Source organism: Lissotriton helveticus, chromosome 10 (genome assembly GCF_964261635.1).
Source record: "Lissotriton helveticus chromosome 10, aLisHel1.1, whole genome shotgun sequence".
Classification (NCBI taxonomy): Eukaryota; Metazoa; Chordata; class Amphibia; order Caudata; family Salamandridae; genus Lissotriton; species Lissotriton helveticus.
The window spans coordinates 197204499-197225076 of NC_136071.1; the positions used below are offsets into that span (position 1 = coordinate 197204499).

Below are 20578 nucleotides of genomic sequence, written 5' to 3' on the forward strand. Positions count from 1 at the left end.
AAAATCTAAGACCTATCTCATTACTACCTTATTTTGCTAAAATTGCAGAGAAATTTGTCAATCAGCAACTAATGCAGTTTGTAGAGGAAAATGATCTTCATGAGACACAGTCTGGATTTAGACCCTCCTTTAGCACTAAATTGGCGCTACTTCTTGCGTCAGACTCAATCCATAAAGTGGCTGATGAAGGTCTAACGGCAACCTTAGTCATGCTTGACCTGAGCGCCGCATTTGATACGGGCTCCCACAGCTTGCTACTTGACAGACTACATCACGCAGGGATAGGCGGCATGGCACTGGGCTGGCTGGCGAGCTTTCTGGAGGATCGCACCTTCCAAATTACTCTTCAACCCTATGTTTCGACCACTCAACATCTGAAACAGGGGGTGGCTCAGCTCTGAGCCCGACCCTCTACAACCTGTATATGCGACCGCTGGCACACTTGTTGGACAAGGATGGGGTGCAGACAATGTCTTATGCTGATGACACGCAACTGATGCTCACCTTGGTCCAATACAAAGGACAAGCGGCAGAGGATTTTAAGCTCTGCCTTGAGGTCATGGCTAACTGAATGAAACCAGTTGCCTTCGACTAAATGCCAGTAAAACTGATATTTTAGTGGTAGGGACACACCCTTCCATTTGATCCTCGAGTTGGTGGCCTAGTATATTAGGGTATCCACCCTCTCCGAGTCATAAAGTAAAAAATCTTGGAGTCTGGTTCGACTCCACACTATCCTTCTTCGACCAAATCTACGCTCTCATAGGCACCTGTTTCAGGATTTTAAAAATGCTTAAAGAAATTCTATGGTTCCTCCCGGACAGTGCCAAAAGAACAGTGGTCCAGGCTTTGGTGGCATCCATATTAGATTACTGCGATGTTCTCTATCTGGGGGCACCGAAAAGGAGCATATATATGCTCCAACTGGTGCAAAAAGCAGCAGCTTGGATGCAGCTAAATATCCCTAGATTTGCACCAACAGGCCGGGCCCTGGAAACTCTCCTTTAAAGCCTTGTGTTATGTCCATAGAAATACTACAGGGCAAGGGCCTTATGATACATTCTTACCAACCTAAGCGTTGTCTGATATCGGCTGGAACTGGACTGGTTAGCATTCCAAAATACAATAGAAAATGCCTTGGTGGCATCTCCTTTAGGCACTTGGCGGCCAAGCAGTGGAATTCTCTACCTCTGCACCTCAGACTGGAGACATCAGAATCAGCCTTTAGGAAACATCTGAAAACTTGGCTGTTTAGAAAAAATCTCACTCCCTAGCTCTACTTCGCCCTGTCTTTTCTTAAAACAAACTCAGCTTTGAAAGAATCCAGCGTGGGGACACTTCGTAAGTAGGTAAACAGTTGCTAAATAATAATACAAGCTGCTAAATAATAATAATAATAGGTGGATCACATTAAGGCCAAGTCACCTGGGGCCTCAACCGTTCATTGCTTCTTCGCTTCTTCACCCGGCATGGGTGGCATGTACCTTAAGGGGGAGTCTCAGTCACCGGCAGACAAGTACGCTGCCAAGGCCGCGTACAGGCTGGAGCCGTCGCGGTGCGAGGTGTAACCCCTAGTGCTCACCGACCCGTTTACTCCCATGAGGGGGGCAGCACGAGGCCCGGAGCCAAAGAATCAGGCCCCACCAAGTGCCTGTAGCCAGCGCCAATTTCCACTTTTGCGTGGGAGGCCCATCCATTCACCCAGGGGGGCTGTAGCGGCTGTCTCTGTCCTCTGCTCTACTGCCTCCAGATACCCTCCGTCCCACCCTTGGCCACTTCAGCCAAGGCCTCAAGTGTCCCGCTGATCAGGGCCTAGGGAATCCAGCGGAGGGGATCACCACAGGACAAAACCCTCCAGGTCCTTAGGCACTAGGCACTTCCCCCAGTCTTCCGTCAGCAGGGGCAGCACACCTCTCCCACACAGGCCATAATCACAGGAGGCACCAGATAGCAGCTATTGCCATGGCCTGCAGAGGCCCTACTGTCATTCGGGGAACATTGTGTCCCCTTCTATATATATATTTCAACATCTAGAAATGAAATCATGTGCTTTTCTATCCTGTGCATGAACTTAATGTTGCAGTATTTGTTGTTTTTTTCAACAACGTTTCTTAGCAACACATTGAATGCCCCAATCCACAGATGAGTAACTCTTCTATGTGTCTTAAATAAAGCTTCAGATTGTTAATTCATTGGATGTTATTAATTATCTAATCAGTTTCAAACTTGACGATAATGATGTTGGCGTAACTTGGGGCCCCAGTGAATCCATTGAAGTTACGGTCTTTTGGATGAATAATGTATTTTTCCATGCAAAGTAACTGTGATATAAAAGAAAATGCAATAACTCAAGAGGAAACACCTTATTCGCCCGGATGTTATCTTAACACAAAATGTCCATTATACTGCCTCAATGCCTCCATGATGTGAAATAGACATGCCTAAAGCTAAAAGGTCAAAAGTGCATAGCCAAGTTTCTTGCTCTGGTTGCAACTAAATTTCAGATCATTTATTGAGAAGCAATGTGGTGTCTTTTACATAAGAACACATGGATTGCACTATTGGCTGGAGAAAATAATCTAAGTATTTGCCCAATGGTTCGTGGATGGAAACACATGCACACACTTTAGGTCTAAAAGGGGGGGGGGTCTTTCAAATCCTTATTTATCTGAGGAACCATATACAATTTTGGTCTACACAGAAATGCTGTAGATAAATATCTCACTTTTATTCTGATCTCCAATCTATTTCCTTGACTATCTATAGAATTTCATCCAAAGTTTTCTGAAAAGAGATGGTGGGATCCTTATCCAATTTCATGTAAACTCTTTCATCATTAACATAAGCCCAAACTTTAGCTTCATAGAAAGATGTGGTCAACACTACTAATCCTCCTCCTTTGTCTGCTGGTAAGAAAATTATTTTGTCATTTCCAGTCACATATTGCAATAAATTCCATTCTTTGCTTGATTAATTCAATTATGTTTGTTTATCATAGCGAAGCGTCTGTCAATCATGTTGTACCAAGGTTTCAAATGTTTCTAAGGTTTTGTGTGATATTTGACTGATAAAAAAACCTTTGGGTTACATTTTTTGTAGATTTCATCATTTGTTCCATGCTCGAATCTACTATAGTAGTGAAAACAAAATTAAGCCTTAAATTTCCCATGAATTTGAACATTACAAGATCTGCTGCCAAAGTATAAGTGTAATATGTTGGAACAAAGGACGATCTTTGTTCAATAATTCTAATTGCTGAAAAGATAAAGGATGATCTGAAATGTTAATGACTAAGGGCCCGATTATGACTTTGGTAGTGCTGCGCTGACTCTGCGCCAGCACCCCACCGACATAGCCGTGCAGGAACCGCCCACCAGATTACGAGTACAACTTGTGTCTGGTGGGCTTTTCTTTTGCCGTTCCCACGTCAGTGCCCTGAAAACGGGCCCGGCAATGGGAACACAAAAGAAGTTCCAATACAGCATGGACTGTGAAGTCCATGCTGTTCTGGAACTTGGAGTGCATGCAAACAGGGGGCACAACATGTGCCCCCCTGAATATATCCCCATGGCGGCAGGGACATAGGGGCCCTGTTGGGCCCCCTTTGTTTCCCCACCTCCAGCCTTCTCATGGCGGTGAACCATGGAAAAACTCAGAATATGCTCGGCGGACCGTGGCGGTCCAGCCTTGCATATTGAATAGACCTGTCCGCTGTGCCACATCCAGGGAACGTGTTGCTGCTTAGGCTGCGTTTCTCTGAGGCCGTGCTTTTTTTTTTTCTTTGCCCCTGCATTGTTTTGAAGTGCTGAGTGTTTCCAGTCTGTGACTGGCTGCAGGACTGGTCGCCTTGTATGGTCCTGTACTTGTCTCTGCTGCTTTATCTGCTGTAATCTCAGAATCACTTGAAAGTTGGTATTTGCTGCTCAATAAAGGCTTTCCCCTATTGACGTCAAAGTAGACTTTTGTTAAGCCTTTTTGAGCCTAGGTATAAGCCCACATGAATACCTCATCGAGCTTATAGTCAATGTTGTCCCTTTTAAATTACTTAATTTTTCGGTCACTGATTTCTTTGGCAAGTTCATCCAACTTTTTTTTTTTTTGTCAAATCTGTTTATTGGCATTTTAGTATTTTAACAGTTCGTACTTGTCAGAATGTAATACAAGAAAAAGAATCAGTGTATCATGACATTCCGGCTTCGCCGGCTCGACGTTCAATCCGTTAAATGTACTATAGAGAGGGGCCTTGAGGCCACACTGGCAACGTCTCGTAAGCGTATTAGCTGTGCTCAGGACTGACTAGTGCAGGCGAGTCCCTCTTCGGCCCTCAGGTTATTGTTCATGTCCGTCAGCCAGCTCGGCTTTGCATAGTAATTAGCACAACTATGAGGTGGATCCTTTCAATCGTATATTTCCGCGTAGAAATGACATTATTCTAACAGATGTAAGAAAAGGGAAACTTAAACAAGTGAACTGCAAGCATTCCATCCCATCTCCTACCTTCCCCCTTCCCGCCCCCCAGGTGCCCACTCCCATACGTAAATACATCAGTGGGTCAGTGTGTGTCACAGACTTGCTGATCTAAAGGCTGGAAAAGTGCGTGACGGGTCATCCGGTCAGTAAAGCACCCCGCATTGTGTCCCGTCTTCAGGCCGCTTCCCTAATGCCATGTAGCAACCTAACCGCCTCCTTACCCCGGCAACTGCAAGGCCTTAAGCATGCCCTCCCACTGGTCCGCCATGGGTTCCTTTCGTAGGCCCGTCGTTTCCTCTCTCCGTATGGCTATCCATTCCGCCCGGGCCCATGCCTGAAGGGAGTTGACCCACGCCTGCGCAGCCGGCGGGTCACGCGCTTTGTATCGCCTCGTGAGGAGCCGTTTCGCCACTACCAGTCCCAAGTCTAAAAAGCGGGAAGATGCTTTGTCTTTGGGTGACCTCTTGAAGTGGTGCAGTATGTACTCCGGCCAGTTAAAAGGAATGACGCGGCTCGTGCACACCCAAAGTATTGTGTGTATCATGTTCCAGTAATCCCCCAGCTTGGGACAGTGCCATAAGAGATGGACAATTCCTGCGTCCAACTCATCGCATCTGGGCAGGACGTGTCTGAGCGGTGGAAGTACCTATTGATTAGTTCAGGTGTAAGATCTATGGACAATGAATAGTTGGATCTGGCGGAAGCGCATGTTGCGTGGGATGCGCACCGGGTTCTTAAGAACTCTCTCCCATTCTTTATCGGACAGCGCCCTATCCAAGTCTCGCTCCCACTTGCCTCTGAGCGGGGCCAGGCTGATCTCTGTGTGGGTTCTCAGCGATGCGGCGAACCAGCGGACCAGGTGTCTGCCTCTCCCCATAACATGTAGGTATTGCATGGTTAAGTGTTGGTCAGGTTCTGATGTCAAGTCTCCCCACCTAGCCGATAACTGTGCCACAAGCGAGCGGTGCAGCAGGAACCCCCCAGGGGGCAGCCCGTCTTCAGACACCAGTGCCTCGTAGGCGATGAGCGCTCCATCTCTGTATAGGTCACCCAGTGTCTGGATATCAGCCTCTCTCCACTGCTCCAGCATGGGGCGTGTGATGGCCCCCCCACCCCCCCGGCGAGCCCTTCATCCAACTTTTTATTGATGTCATCCCATGTTCTTTGTAGTTCGTCTTGTTGTAATTGCTTTCTTAATTCCTTTTTGATTACTGTGATTTTGACCTCCACATCTCTTAAAATCTTCTCTAATTCCTTGATAATCAAAAAATCAAATCCAGGGAACACTTATTTAAACTCGCATACCACTTTTCAACACATAGATTGTTGGATTTACAGAGTGTTGGTTTTCAGGAGACTCTCAAACTCCTAGCGGTACGCTTGGCTTTACTGTATTGAATGACAGTCATAGCGTGTAAATTCTGATTGATCTCCCAGGGCATCAAATGCTCCAATCGTTGGATATTCGGTCAGTGTTTGCGGTTGAGGCCACCTGTTTCGTTTACTTGACTGATGAATAAACTTCAGATGTTTGTTCCTGTGTGTAAGTTAATGTAGCAGCTCGCTTATCAGTTGAGTTATCGATGCAGTCAAAAAAACATCTTGAAACTCAAGTAATGGTCCAATGGAACAAACAGCAGAAGCTATGAATGTCCTTCAAAAATAAAAAGTTCCAAATCTGCTCTCCAGATTCAACCAAATCTTTATTTGAATTTCTATTTTATGACTCCAAACTTTCTTTTATTTACTTAATTTTTCTCTGCTGCAGTAGCGTGCTCTCTGCTCCCAGACAGATCAGAAGAAACTGAAAATATTGCTGCATGCAGTGCTTAATTTTAACTGGTGGTTTCTAGAGCTCGGCACCAGCACTTCATTGTCAGCACCAGCTCTAGTGACAGACCACCACATGGTGATGCTGTCTGCCTAATTTTGAGATGAGCACAACCACTCATGCAGTTAATATAGTTTTGGGTGGCGTAGAATAGGCTGAATTTTCACACTTGTAGGAGTGCAATGGTTAGTAGTTTAATTGGTGCTTGCAGAGGCAATGTGTGGTGCAGGTTGCAGTGGCCTCCCAAGAAGTGCCCTGGCAATTACTTTTTTTTAACAAATTAAGCACTGGCTGCATGCCAACTAGTATGAAGACCTACTGCGCACAAGCTAAGGGAAACATCCCCAAACAGTTCATTTTTAGTTTTAAAAAGCATTTCCAGCAAAACGATGTTTTCAACCAATATTCTTTACTTGGATTCAAAAGTTGACTTCAATGAATTTTTAAACATATCTAATGCTAATTATTGTTCATAATCTATCCAGTCTAATGATGCAACCTGATCGTGAACCAAATGGGGAAATTTTTACACACAGTGTGGAGCTGTGTCGTGACTGAGCCCTTTTGAGAACTGATCTTCGAGTCCCTAGAGAGGTTCTGGGATGGAGTGTCCCCACAAATCCTAAGCTACCACTGCCACATACCACAGAAAAAATAGATGGCAACAGGTACCAAAGAGCTCTCTTGTGGTTTGGGTTAGTTATTGCCAAGCGAAGCACTGCAGCAGCCAAGAAGGATGCGCTGGCACCTTCTCTAGAAGGATGGAAAAGAGAGCTGGATCGATGCCTAAGTCTGGAATGACCCATTACGTGGCCCAGGGTTGCCCTCAGGGTTGCCCTCAGAAACATGGTAAAATATGGAAGGGATGGGCCCAAGACAGAGGAATCTAGCTTAAGCCTTGTAGTGGACGAGTCTGGTCATTAGACGCAGATTTACAAACATTTGATCCTAACACTGCTTAGATGAGGGAGGAAGAAAGGAGGGGGGCGTGTGGAAAAGGTAAACCTGTGATGGAAGTGATGTATCAAAAGATATGCTAATGACTTGCTTGTCCTCATGTACTGTCTGACTGATGCTGGGTTTTGCACTATGGCAACATTTATTTAAAAAGTGTAATAAAAAATTTGATCAAACTTGTATGGGGAGTTGGCTGAATAAATAGGGTCAGATGTACAACCATTTAATTTAACGAGTCCCAAATTGTGATTTTTTTGAGACTCACCAAATCAAATGTACTAATGTGTCTGGGACACATTTAGCGATTCGTAAATGAGTCGCCAATGACCTGCCTCATTAATAGTCACGAGGCAGGTCGCAATTTGTGACCTATTGGGAATATCCAGCACTCACATGGATGGTTCCCTTCTAGGGTCCCAGACCACCATGTCTGGGACAGGTTTTTAAATAAAGCCTTTAAAAAAAATGCAGCCTGTTTTCCTTAAAGGAATATGGGATGCATTTAAAATAGACAAATTAAAAGTTTCCTTTTCCCACGGACCACGGCCTGCTCTGAAAAAATGTTGGCGCCCCATTCACAAAGGGAAAGGGGTCACTTGAGGAGCCCTTCCCGTTTGCGAATGGTTTACCATCAATTTGAAATCGGTGGTAATCTGCTAAGGTTTTGTAACCGTATTCCCGGTTGCAAAACATTCATACATACCCTTGTGACTCCCTATTAGAAAGGGACACCCTTTACACGCGCCTTCCTGACACCGACTAGCAAACCCAATTTTGTGAGTTACAGACTCGCAAAATAGGGTTGGACCATAGTAAAAATGCATTTTACCACTTGCAGACAGCCCGGTGGGATTGCAGTCGATCACGAACTTTCAAATCTAGATTCAGAACAAATCCCGCAGCCCCCACGGCGGATCACCCAGTTCCAGGTAGCAGATTGGAATTATCACCGGCTGAGTGACTATCTTGACCCACTTCGTGTTTATACAGCCCTGAAGAAGTCGCGGAGCAATTCTCCTTAGCGCGAGGAAACACGTGTCGGCTTGTTTGTTCCCCGTTCATTGAATCTTGCAAGGAATTAAAAGACGGATATTTACACTAACAACATTTGAGGACTGTTCCTTCCATCTGGAGAATACCTTTTCGCATTTGTCACACCAATGTTTATATCACTCTGATTTACTTTTTATGTGTGCTTAGGTACTTTAGCGTATATATAGCTGAGCGCCTGGTGAAATCCCTGACCAAAAAAACCCTTCTTTGAAGTATAAAATGTGTCATAAGTCTGGCCTTAATAAACATAGGGGAATGTCCTTCTGAAGAGCGTGCACACTTTATCTGAATGCAATAGACTGGATCTGCAGGGCTTGAAGAACCAGGGGGTAAATGGTCTGGGTGATCTGGTATTTTGGAAACCGCGAAAGGTATTCACATTGGATACACAGAAGGCTCATGGACAGATTGTGCAAAGTTGACAAATCTGAGAAAGTGAGGGTAGAGTTTTGAACCTCTAGAAATCAAGGTGTACTTAGTTGACCACAGCCCATCTGTAGTTCCTCAATAAAAGAACATTAAGTATTTACAATACTTACTGATCCTTGAGCCAAGCAGCCACAAATGGAATCTGAAAGAAGTCGGTAGACTGCTGATCCTTCCTCTTCTGATTATAGCTGATAACAAAAATAAGTGTTAGAAACAGTAAAACATTAAACAGTGTCAGTTATAAAAACGGTTATATGTCCTACATGGTCATCGAAAAAAGGTACATACTCACTTGTATAACCATTGACAAAGGAAATCCAAGGCAATAAATTTGGTCCTCTTTCTCTAGAAAAGAAATATAGTTTTAACCTAAGTGATACCTGGCAATGTGTTAGTTTGTGTGCACAAGATCCATAGATTAGTTAATAACAATCAATCAACAAATCAAACAATCAATAAATAAGATGAACTGCAGTTTAATTCACACTGTACTTGTCCAGTCCAGTTCTAAAACCTAGCTCATTAGTCATAATTATATAATTAGAAAAGCAGAAGTGTTATATTTAAATTGTTTTTTGATGGCTGAACTAAGTGTGGAATTGGGTGTGACCACTGCAACAATGGCGGACTTATAAAGAAACACCAAATAGTGTATGTTGCTTTAATTGCACAACATCCCCAGAACTTTTATATTTACATTTTGTTTCAGAGGAGCCATGACAAAACCATTCTATAGCCCCTTATCTTCTGAAGCTTTTCCATTCCCGTGATGAACTCTTTTTTGGTTATTTGGGGTACTTTGTGCTCAACGTTTGTGGATCCCTCAGGTGGGAACTGAAAAAATAGCCAAAATATAGCTACATTTTCTTTTTTGTGAAAAAATTGGGAAAAAACTGCTGTGCAAGAAAGTGATTAAATTTTATTTAAAAACAGCATCTATGAAAATTTAGCTGCGCTAACATCATAATCTTCCCAGCTATCATGAATAAGCAATCCTGAATCAAAAAACATATTTTACCACAGTTTTGACATTTGTCTAAGAGGCAGTTCATTTTCCTAATTTCTGTATTTTCAACCTACTTCCATTTTGTGGTAGAAACAGGTGTGAAACACATGAGCGATCCTAGAAAGCTGTATATTTATGAAAAGTAGACACAATTCTTCTAAATTCAGCAGGGGGACAATTGAGTAGATTCCTCAAGGTTTTCCCAAAGAAACTAACTGTTGAAATTTAAACAAAAACAGAAAATGAGCAGGAAAAAACACCCATTTGTGACAGTGTTTTCATCTGTACCTTCGTGTCACGATGGCCAATTTACAAAAGTAATATACCATTATTTCCACTAGACTCTTCTGGTCGCATGGATATATTGAGTTTGTAAGTTGTCCAAGAATCCAAAGTGACCCGAGCCACAAACTGAGCTGCCCCTTACAATGGTTTTTCATTATGTATAGGAAAGAAACGTATGTATTTCTCAAATGTTCACCAGATACTGAGTTTTGGAGCAGTGTTTATTTGTAAACATCTGAATTTTGGGTTACTGATAGCATCATGTAATTTACAGGGCATTTTGCAAAATATATTTTTTCTTGCACACTGGATTCCATTTGAAAACCACAAATGCAGAGAAATCCAGTTGGTAATAACAAATGCCCTACTATTCTGTGTTTGCACACACCTCCCGATAAAAATGGCACCCCACTTGTATGACAGGCGCCTGCGACACCTAATGCACCAAAACCCAACCTGGAGACATCATAGTTCACTCCGCAGAATCTACGCTTTTTAGGTCTCGTCTGAGCCAGCGCACGTGTTGCTCTGAGAGGCTTCTAGCAAGGACTTTCAACTCAGACTACACGCTCGTTCATGTGCTTTTTTTTTTTGCTCACACGCTACTGGCCTTTACATGCGTCTTTCTAAGAAAGACAGCACGCAATTGGCCAAAGGGGGGTGCATGTCCCGCCTTCTCTCTCCCCTGGCCTAGGGAGCTCAGGAGCGCGCAGCAGCGCGGCCGGGTGCCAGCTGCATACCTCACATTCCTTGAGGTGCGCGCGCACCGCGCTTGTTCAGCTTGTTTAATCATCCTGACTGGCAGGTTATGAAAGTGACACAAGAGGAGGAGGCGCCGGAGCCCACGCTGCGTGACAATCTAGCGCCCAGAGCGCTCATTGAAACGATCGTGGCACACCACACCTTCTAGTGTTACTGTTGCACCAAGTGTAGGGCTTTGAAAGCCCTACCGGCCGTCCCACTGGGTTGGTCTGCCCGTGGGGCTTCTAGACACATAATGGGCATCTCGCGGCTTCACGCAGATGGGCCTCTCCGTGTGTCTGATCCCTCTCTTCTTGGCCTCTTTCTTTTCGACGAGGCAGTCTCTAGAAGTGGCCACTCCTCCCTCCGCTCTGCAGTCCGTAGTCTGCCGAGGCGAGCAGCAGGACGACCCCCTACCTTGCACCAGTGCTTTGAGCGTCATGTCGCGCCACGCAGCTCATCACAGAGCCATGTTTGATCTCTGGCACTCGCCAGGGAAGCGGCAGCTGAAAACTTTGGGCTCATTTCAATTTCCATGGGGATAAGATTGCCGCGGTTTCTTCCCTTGTGTTTAGACACACACTTACGGTAATTATATGTAGGGTTTTGCAAACTACCACATTATGTGTGCGCTGCTCTCTGCGCACTTAAATGGCTACCTGTGGACCCGATGTTTACCAGAAAAGGCTCATCACCGCCACCGGCATTGTGTAGACGACATCTTAGCAGCGCCGCCATCCAGCAAATCATACGGCTAAGAAGCCATTTGGGGGGAGCTTGACACCCCCCCTGCTGGGATAAGAAGGGATATCTGCGCCTATTCACCAGCTGTGTCATTTTATCTTCAGAGGGATCCTGCGCGCCAGGCGCACACGGTGCATGCCTCGAGTCCAAGCACTGCGAGACGCCCCCTCCAAAGAACAACATCTGAGAAAAACTTCCCCTGTACCCCTGGATATCTGTTAGTTATATCGCAGGTCCTCGGGAAATCTGTTGGAGAGCCAAGAATGCACCAATGCAGCACTACTTGCCTCTAGGTACCATAGTACTGTCTCTCCCTATAGCACTGCATGGCGTTAGGTACAGTGCTATCTGTCCACACAGCTTGCTTGAAATTGGGGGATCGTCGCATATATCTCTAAATGCATGTAGCGCTACTTAGCATTAAGTTCTATAGTAATATCCGTTCACAATGTACTGTTCTGGCTTTGGGCGCTATAACAATCTTCTCTTCACACAGAGCTGTGTATCATTGAATCCTACAGTAATATCTGTTCATACACCCATGACTGACTTACGGTGCTATACTCAATAACTAAGTCTCAATCTCTCTCACTAACTCACTAACTCTCACTCTCTCTCACTAACTAACTCACTTACTAACTCTCTCACTAACTAACTCTCACACTCTCACTTATTAACTAAATCTCTCACTCTCACTAACTAACTAACTAATTCTATCACTCTCACTAACTACCTCTCTCACTCACTCTCTATCTATCTATCACTAAGTAACTAACTCTCTCACTATCTCTCACTAACTAACTCACTAAATCTATCACTCTCACTAACTAACTAACTAACCTTCACTCTCCTGTTATTTATACCCACTATTTAACAACAAAAACCATAATAAACAGCCATTGGGACAGGCAGATACAAGTAGCCAGCATTCAAACATAAAAAAACCTCATGTCATTAGTTATTATTAATATGTTTTTAATATGGTCATTCTATTGTACATACTTTCTTGGTCATATCTAAGGTAACAAAAATGCTTCTCACACTTCTTTATTATAACGTTTCAGCATACTGTAGACTTCTGAACAACAGAGCTTAAAAACAAACACAAAGTCAATATCTCTGCCTAAACACTTAGTTCCCAAAGGCGAGACCTATTGGGCTATGCCAATGCTTGTTTTACAATGTGGGTAGCTGGAGATTTTGTGCACTAGCTCAGCCGCCCCACAAGGGAACCTATCATACCCAGACATGTCTGAAAACTAGACACCATGGGGTGTCCAGGGTGGTGTGGCCTGTGTGGCTATCACCGGGTTATCTTACCCAGAAGCTCTTGCAAACCTCTAACTTTGGCTAAAAACTCACATTTTCCTACCATTTCTGTGACGGAAAGTTCCGGGAACTGCAGGGAGCCACATATTTACTACCACCCAGCATTCCCAATGTCTTCTAATAAAAATGGTACCTCACTTGTGTGGGTGGGCTTAACACCCGCTACAGGAATGACCCAAAATGCAACATGGACAAATCATATTTTTCCTCACAAAACCAACCCTTTTTTCCAATTTGAGCAGTTGTGGATCTGAGCCCTAACTCATCCGACACCTAGGGGAACCAGGGCCGGACTGAGAACCAAAACCGGCCCTGGCAAAGTGCTCGGCCGGGGGAGCGGCCGAGCTCTTTGCCGGGGCCGGTTTTCGGCCGATTTTGTTACAGGGCCGATTTTGCAGCTATGCTGCAAAAAACGGACCTGTAACAAAACGGCCCCCAGGGGGCCAAAACCAGCCCCCACCCTTGCGGCGCACCGGGGGATTGCCCGGTGCCCGCAACGGCCAGTCCGGGCCTGAGGGGAACCTACCAATTTGCACATGTCTGTAAACTAGACACCCAGGGGAGTCCAGGGTGGGGTGTATTGTGTGGCTCACATCAGTTTTTCTTACCCATAAGCCCTTGCAAACCTCACATTTTGGCTAAAACACTTTTATTCATCATATTTCTGTGAGGAAAAATCAGGAATCCGTGGGGAGCACGGTTCCTAGCACCAGTGTTTCTCCATGTCGCTCGATAAAATGGTTCCTCACTTGTGAGGGTGGTCTTAGTGGCAACAACATAAGAGGGCTCAAAATGCAACAGGAACAGATAAAATTTGCTTGACCCTGGTTTAATCCTTTCCTGTTGTGGGCACTAGGCCCAACCACAAAATTGGGATAGCATTTTTATCAGGATAAGTGGGGGAACACATGTTTATAGGACTTTTAAGGATCCCTGGGGATTCTGGAAGTTTACATCACCGAAATGCAGTACGATTTGTGATTTTAGGCAAAGTTTGAGGTTAGCAGGTTATTCTGGGTAGAAAAAATCACGGAATCAACGAAAAGCCCACGACCTTGGACTCCTCCAAGTGTTTAGTTTTCAGAAATGTCTGGGTTTTGTAGCTTTCCATTGGTGGCGGCTGAGCCCAGCCCAGTTAGCTCAGCTACCCCCATTGCCAAATCAGATCAGTTTTTGACAGAAAATGTTGAAGTCTCCATATTATGTTTTGTGCTATTCCTGTTGTGGATGCTAGGTCCACCCATACAAGCAAAGTAGTGTTTTATCAGAACAAGTGGGTGAACACTAGGCAGTGGAAGGTTGGTGGGTACCTATGTATTCCAAAAGCTTACATCACAGAAAAGCAAGGGAAATGTGTGATTTTTGAGTGTGAGGTATGCAGAGCATTATAGGTAAGAAAATGTCATGGAATCCACACTAGGCATACTAATTTAGACTCCCCTCAATGCTTAGTTTAAAAAACATATCTGGGTCTGGTAGGTTTCCCCAGGTGGCGGCCTACACAATTCCAAAATGTGCATCCGTTCAGCAAGGCCAGTGGGAACATATTGGGATTTAGCCCTACTCTCCAGGCCCATATGTAAAAACAACAAGCGGAAGAATCAAAATATCCTCTCCCTTGCCATTGGGATGGGGACGTCTTAGTCTGCAGGGGAGCGGAAAGACCGTTTAGGCTTTAAGGGTGTGGGTGAGGTGTAATGTCAGGATGGGCCAGATCCACATTATTATTTTATTTTAAAAAGTTCCTGTAATCCAGTGGGCTTTCTGGCACCCTGTGGGAAAACTGGGGGCAAACGGCCTCTCTGCCCCCGTGGAGACCAAAATACTGGTTTGCCTCTTTTGCGTTGGGAGTGTTGCCCAATGTCAGAGTGCGACACCTGCTCCTTTTTCTTTTGCCCCAAAGGCAAAATCCTTTGTGTCTTTTGGACTTCCTAAACCATGGTGTCTAGTGAGATTCCTACCACCCAGGGGAAGTACTTTGGGGCAAACCTCCACTCTGTCCCCCGGGGAGGAGAAAGACTGTTGCACCCTTTTTGGGGTGGAGGCAGGGCCCATGCCAATGGGGCATCCCCCACCCACATGTTTTCTTTTTTTAATCAATATCCCAGGAGTCTGGTGGACTTTCTAACCCCTCCCATGGGAGGTAGATTGGGGCAACCTTCCAATAGACTGTTGCACCCTTTTAGGTATGGCGGCATGGCAATGCCCATTGTGGGTAGCTGCAACCCCTATTTTCTTTGTAAATTCCTTTTTGTCTAGTGGGCTTTCTGCCCCCCTTGAGGAGGCAGATATTTAATCTACCCCAAAAGGGGGCGGGAAGCAGAAAGACTGTTGCACCTTTTTTGGAGTGGAGGCATGGCCACAAATTATATTTATACATATTCACTGGTGTTTAGTGGACTTTCCAAGTTATGAGTCTTTTTAAGTAAGTAAGTAAATAGCTTTATTTCGAAATGTTTCATTTCATAAAAGCATTACAATAAGACAAATACAAGATAAAAACAATAATTGACTTTAAAATCACAAGAAAAAATCATTTGAAAAGTGCAATATACAGCAATGCTAAAAGCGACCATCATAGGGCAAGCATAGGGACACATACTTAATCGACCTTAGGGGATAGAATGAGACACAGCAGTAAGTAACTAGGCCGATGGATCCAAAAATGGAACCATTTACTGGAGGATCATCATCCTTGCAGATCTTATCCTCCAGACCCAGCCCAAATATTTCGCCAGGCCACATGCGAGCAAGGGTTGGGAATCTGATCTTAACAAATATAGGGCCTCCTGGTAAGACCGTGTACCCAGCCTCAAGCAAAGTGGTTTCAACCACCTACGGCGAGGACTAGAATACGCGGGACATACAAACATTAAATGGGAAATAGATTCGACACTGTTTGGACAGAAAGGGCAAGTTGATACAGTTTGCCAGGGGGGTTTCCAGTTTGCTGTCCATGATCCCACGGGCAGAACCCCGACCCTGAATTTAAAATACAACGCCCTATCTGTTGGGTTAGAAATCACATCCAAATAGTGCTCTCTATGAGGACGGCCTTTGAATGACAAAAACTCCACCGCAGATCTACATAGGTTGGTTTGTTTAGGTCTCTCGTTATCCACCCACGCCCAAAATAATTTCTTTAGTAATTGTTTGGGTGGTGAGGATCTGTTGGCCCAGGCGTCAACCAGGCCAAGTTCACAAAGCAGACGCTTTACTTCCAAGAGCCAACCGATCTTATACCAACCCGAGGTGGAGAGAAGCTCGCGGAGAGCATCCGCATAGCTCGCGAGTTCAGGAACATTCCAAATGCGCGCCCACAGGAGAAGGGGGCGTAACTTCGCCTGCTCAGCTATGGAACGTGTACCAGTATCCAATAAAAGTGGGAGAGTTGGGGAGCTATGGGGGAGCCTCATTAAATCTTTGTGGAATTTGTTCTCAAGATGGAATAGAGTGTCAAATTTCTGAGTACCCCACAACTCTGCCCCATATAAAGCCGCACTCACAGCTTTTGCCCTATAAATGTCTAGTATCACCCCAATGGGCTTGAGCGAGGAGGCACGATGTTCTTTCAGTAGGGCACCCGTGACCCTCCTATGAGCCAGAATGATCTTTTGGTGGTGCGCCTTCCAGCTCATAGAGTCACAAAGGCGGATTCCTAGATAATCGAATTCCCTTACCCTTTCTAAGGGAACTGAATCCAGGGATGGAGGGTGGACTGTCTTTCTAGGGGGATTCAACACCAGGAACTTAGTTTTGCTGATGTTAATAGCCAAGCCCCTGGTGTCACAGAAGCCCTGGAACCTAGTTAGCAAGGTTTGAAGGCCCACCGGGGATTTTGAAATCAGCAGGGTATCATCTGCAAACAGGAGTGTTGGTATCTTCCTGCCCGCCAGGGAAGGTGCATCAGCTGGTAGCTGCAGCAGGTGCTCCACCACTCCGTTTAGATATAATGAAAACAGAGTGGGGGCTAGCACACACCCCTGGCGGACCCCCCTGTCTACAGAGATACGAGCTGTTTTTTCTCCCTGCGCACCCCATCTAATTCTGGCAAAATTTTCCTCATGGAATTTGATGATTAATGCCAGCAAATAAGCGGGCATGCCCAACCCCTCAAGAACGGCCCACAGTTGGTTACGTGGGACTAGGTCAAAGGCAGTCCGCAAATCTATAAAAGCAAGATACAGACTGCCCTTGCCCAGTTTAACCACTTTCCAATACAACATAAGGAAGCGGAATGTCTGCTCAATAGTGCCGGTACCAGATCTAAAGCCGGCCTGAAAGTCAGACAATACCTTTGCTTCCTCAGCCCATTGGAGAAGCCTCCCTAAAACCACCTTCCCTGCTACCTTCTGGGTGGAATCAAGCAGACTTATGGGTCGGTAGTTGGCAGGGTCATCCCTACACCCTTTTTTAAAAATTGGGACAACTTCTGCACCCCTCCAGGAATCCGGGAATCCTCCGCCCTCCATGGCCTCATTTAGGAGTTTGGCAATGAGTAGGCTCCACTCCTCTATATTTATACGCAGCAGGTCGCCCGGAACTCCATCTGGGCCCGCTGCCTTATTGGGCACAATACACCTAATTGCTACTTCTACCTCCTTGGCTGTAAAGGTAGAGTCAGAGTGTATGCTGTTAACCGATATTATGTGGCTTTCGCCCCTACAGTGGCCCCTAGCCCCCTGAGAATTAGTATAAAGTTTTGAAAAGTGGGCCAGCCAAGCGTCCCCTGTGATATTGCAAGTCAGCAATGAATCAACCGGCCTGTCCCTACCTCTAAACAAGGCCCAAAAGGCCCTTGAGTCCTTCCTGGAACCCGCATCCATTAGTTCGCTCCAGAAGTTGGTTTCGTGAGTTGCCCTTGCTACCTCTTGGGCTTTTCTATATTCCTTCCTAGCAGAGGAGATCAACCCAGGATCTTTCAAGCCGACTGCTCGAATAAGGTTGCTTTTGGCCAGACGACAGGCAGGTGAATACCATTGATCTCTGCCCCTTAATACAGTTCTCCGCCTAGCCCCACCCCTTCCCTGGGGAACTAAAAACAGGTTACCAAGTAGTGCGATAATCTCCGTGAAGGTTGTTAAAACTACTTCATCGGAGTCCAACGTACTCAAGGTACCCTTGGCTTCCAGCATTATGGTTCTTGCTTGGGCCATTCTTGATTCATCCAAAGCAACTTTGGCCCATTTCAGCCGTCTGCCACAGTTGGATGGGACAACTTCATTGGATGATTTCCAGGTGGAACGAGGCGATGCTAGATCCCCTGCCTCCCGTGGGAGAGCAAGTGATAAGACCAAGGGGTTATGGTCACTGTCCGCTGTTTGTTGGACCTCCATATCGAGAAAATACTCCCACAAATTGTGGTTCAACAATATATAATCTATTCTAGAGGTGTGGCCCACCCTATTATAGGTGTGCGCACCCCTAGTGTCTGATTTGGAACGGCCGTTTGTGGCTCTTAGGGCATATTCCAAGCAGAGAGAGTTGAAATCGATAGCCTTCTGTGACCATTTTTTAATGGGGTCGAGATCAAGCAAGGGAATACCTCTCTTGGCATCATCCTCCCACGTGTCCAAGATATCTTCAGAGGCCAGCGGTTCGAAGCAACAATTAAAATCGCCAGCCAAAAGGATAAAGGAATCAATCTCACAACCCCGAAGCTCCTCTTCAACTCCAGAAGAGGATAGAGGAGAAGAGTCCCCCCCCCGACCCCCCCTGACGTACAGGTTAAGCAATTCCATAGTCCTACCCCCCGGGCACCGAATGGTGAGTCTCAGCAGGTCTGGCGATTGGGTGTTGATATGTTTTATGGTAAGCCCCAGAGAGATACTGGCCCAGACGAGAAGGCCACCAGAAGGGCGTCCTTTACTGCCTTTTGGCCTGGAGGCCGGCACATGGTACGTTGCAAAACCAACCCTGTGCACGGGCTCCAGGCACCAGGTTTCCTGTAGGAGACAGATCCCGAAAGGCTCCACAAAAGAATGCCAATCAGGTTTATCTAGATTGCGCACTAGCCCCGCCACATTCCAACTTAAGATCTTAAGCGAGGACATGCCTACCAAGCTTATGCAAGGTTGGGCGGCAGTAGCTGGGTACACAACGTCGAAACCGTCAGGCTTGGGATGCTGAGAATGAGCCACAATTTCCAGCGAATCCTGGGCTAGCAAGATCGCTGCTGAGGAAGAGCTAGCATTGCCATCGAGCGGCGGGGGATGCAGCAAACCCCGAGCAGGGGTGGCCAGGGGCGTGACCTGGGGCAGAGGACCAATGCCCCCCCTGTCCAAGGTAGTATACAGTGGTGAAGAGACAGCATCCACCTGCGGGGTATTAGGTTTGAGAGATGGAGCCAGAACAGGGGGTGTTACACGTCAATCTACATCTTCAAGGCTGGCAAACCTGTTAGAGGTTGTGATACCAAGCCAGCCACTAGCTGTATTATGGGCTCTGGGAGCAAACCCCCAGCTGGGCTGCTGGGGAACCAGAGTCCAATTGCCCCCCTGAGGGTGGACCATCCGGGGTGGATAAAAGAATGACAAGGGCCTCGGGGCAATAGAAGAGCCCTCATTCTGGCTCACCCAGGAGCAGATGTAATTGGCCGTAAAAACATCATCGAACGTTACGACTATGCAGTCCCCGGGGATTGATTTCATGGTTGTTCCCACCCACGGGACTCTGCGAACCATTGTGACTCTGCTCTTCCTACCATTTGGGATGGGTCTATGGGAATTGAGCCAATGCATGACTTTGTTATGGAGGGATTGCTGATGTTCAAAGAGGCCATTCTGTATTTCAGGCACCCCCGTCAATACTGCCACATAATCGTTGGCTTCAGGTGGAAGGTCGATATAACCCCCTCGGAAGTTGCTCCGAAGGCTTGGACCCCCCAGAGAACGAATGCTAAGTTTGTTTTGGGAGGTTTGCGCAGAACGAGAACTAAACCTAGTGGGATTCTGTGTTCTCGCATTGGCCGGGTTGGCACGAACATATGGTTGAGTAGTAGGGGCATTAGAGATGTTGGCCCTAGGCTGGGGAGCCGGGGTTGCAATGTCAGCTCTCTTGGTCCGTGGTTTGGGAATGGGCTGAGTGGAACGAGGCGCAGTGAGGTTAGGCTGAGAACCCAAAACGACCGTGGGGGGGGGGAATAGCTGCCTGGTCAACTCTATTGTTATCTATCAAACCCTGGTGTTCAAGGCCTCTCAGGCCAAGAGTGGCCAAGGCAATAATGCTTTTCTCCATCTCAAGGAGGTTGTTCTCTATTCGAGAGAGCCTTAAATCCAGGGGAGACAATAGGCCTTTAAGGGTGTCCCAGACTACTCCTATAAATTCTGATTCCCTCCCTTCTTGGTCGTTTGGGGCAGAGTCCGATCTCCTGCCAGATAGAGACCCACCAGATGCAACAGAAGCAGTCCCCTCGTTATTAGCACACCAAGCAGTCTGGGGGGCAATGGAGGGCATCCCTGTGCTACCAATAACTGGTGTGTTACCCATAACGGACGCATTACCTCCCCTCTTCAGAATCTTTTTATATGGGGGGGAAATGCTAGGTGAGCGTTTTCTTTTATTAGTGTTGCCAGGGATACTATCTAGTCCTCCATAGGTAGTGGAGGCAAAAGAAGAATCTGGCGAGTTTGGGGAAGAGGTAGAAGCAACAGAGAGGCTACCCACACCCATTAGTTGATCCTCGGGCGAAGCATGCGGACACAAAGATGATAGGGGGGTAGGTGAAACTGGGA

General features: G+C 46.2%; 2 protein-coding genes across 4 annotated transcripts in view; one reads left to right on the plus strand and one right to left on the minus strand.

The window, feature by feature from the left end:
* Window positions 1-20578, minus strand: part of IQCK (IQ motif containing K) — a 632757-nt gene that overhangs the window by 376079 nt on the left and 236100 nt on the right. For all 3 annotated transcript variants that reach the window (XM_078665098.1, XM_078665097.1, XM_078665096.1), the window contains exons 9-10: window positions 9033-9085; window positions 8851-8928 (exon numbers count right to left, since the gene is read on the minus strand). In XM_078665098.1, the coding sequence (XP_078521224.1) occupies window positions 8851-8928; window positions 9033-9085 (131 nt within the window). The remainder of the gene's footprint in view (window positions 1-8850; window positions 8929-9032; window positions 9086-20578) is intronic.
* The window catches only part of KNOP1 (lysine rich nucleolar protein 1), a 386483-nt gene that overhangs the window by 55991 nt on the left and 309914 nt on the right, over window positions 1-20578 (plus strand). The gene's annotated exons all lie outside the window — the stretch shown is intronic.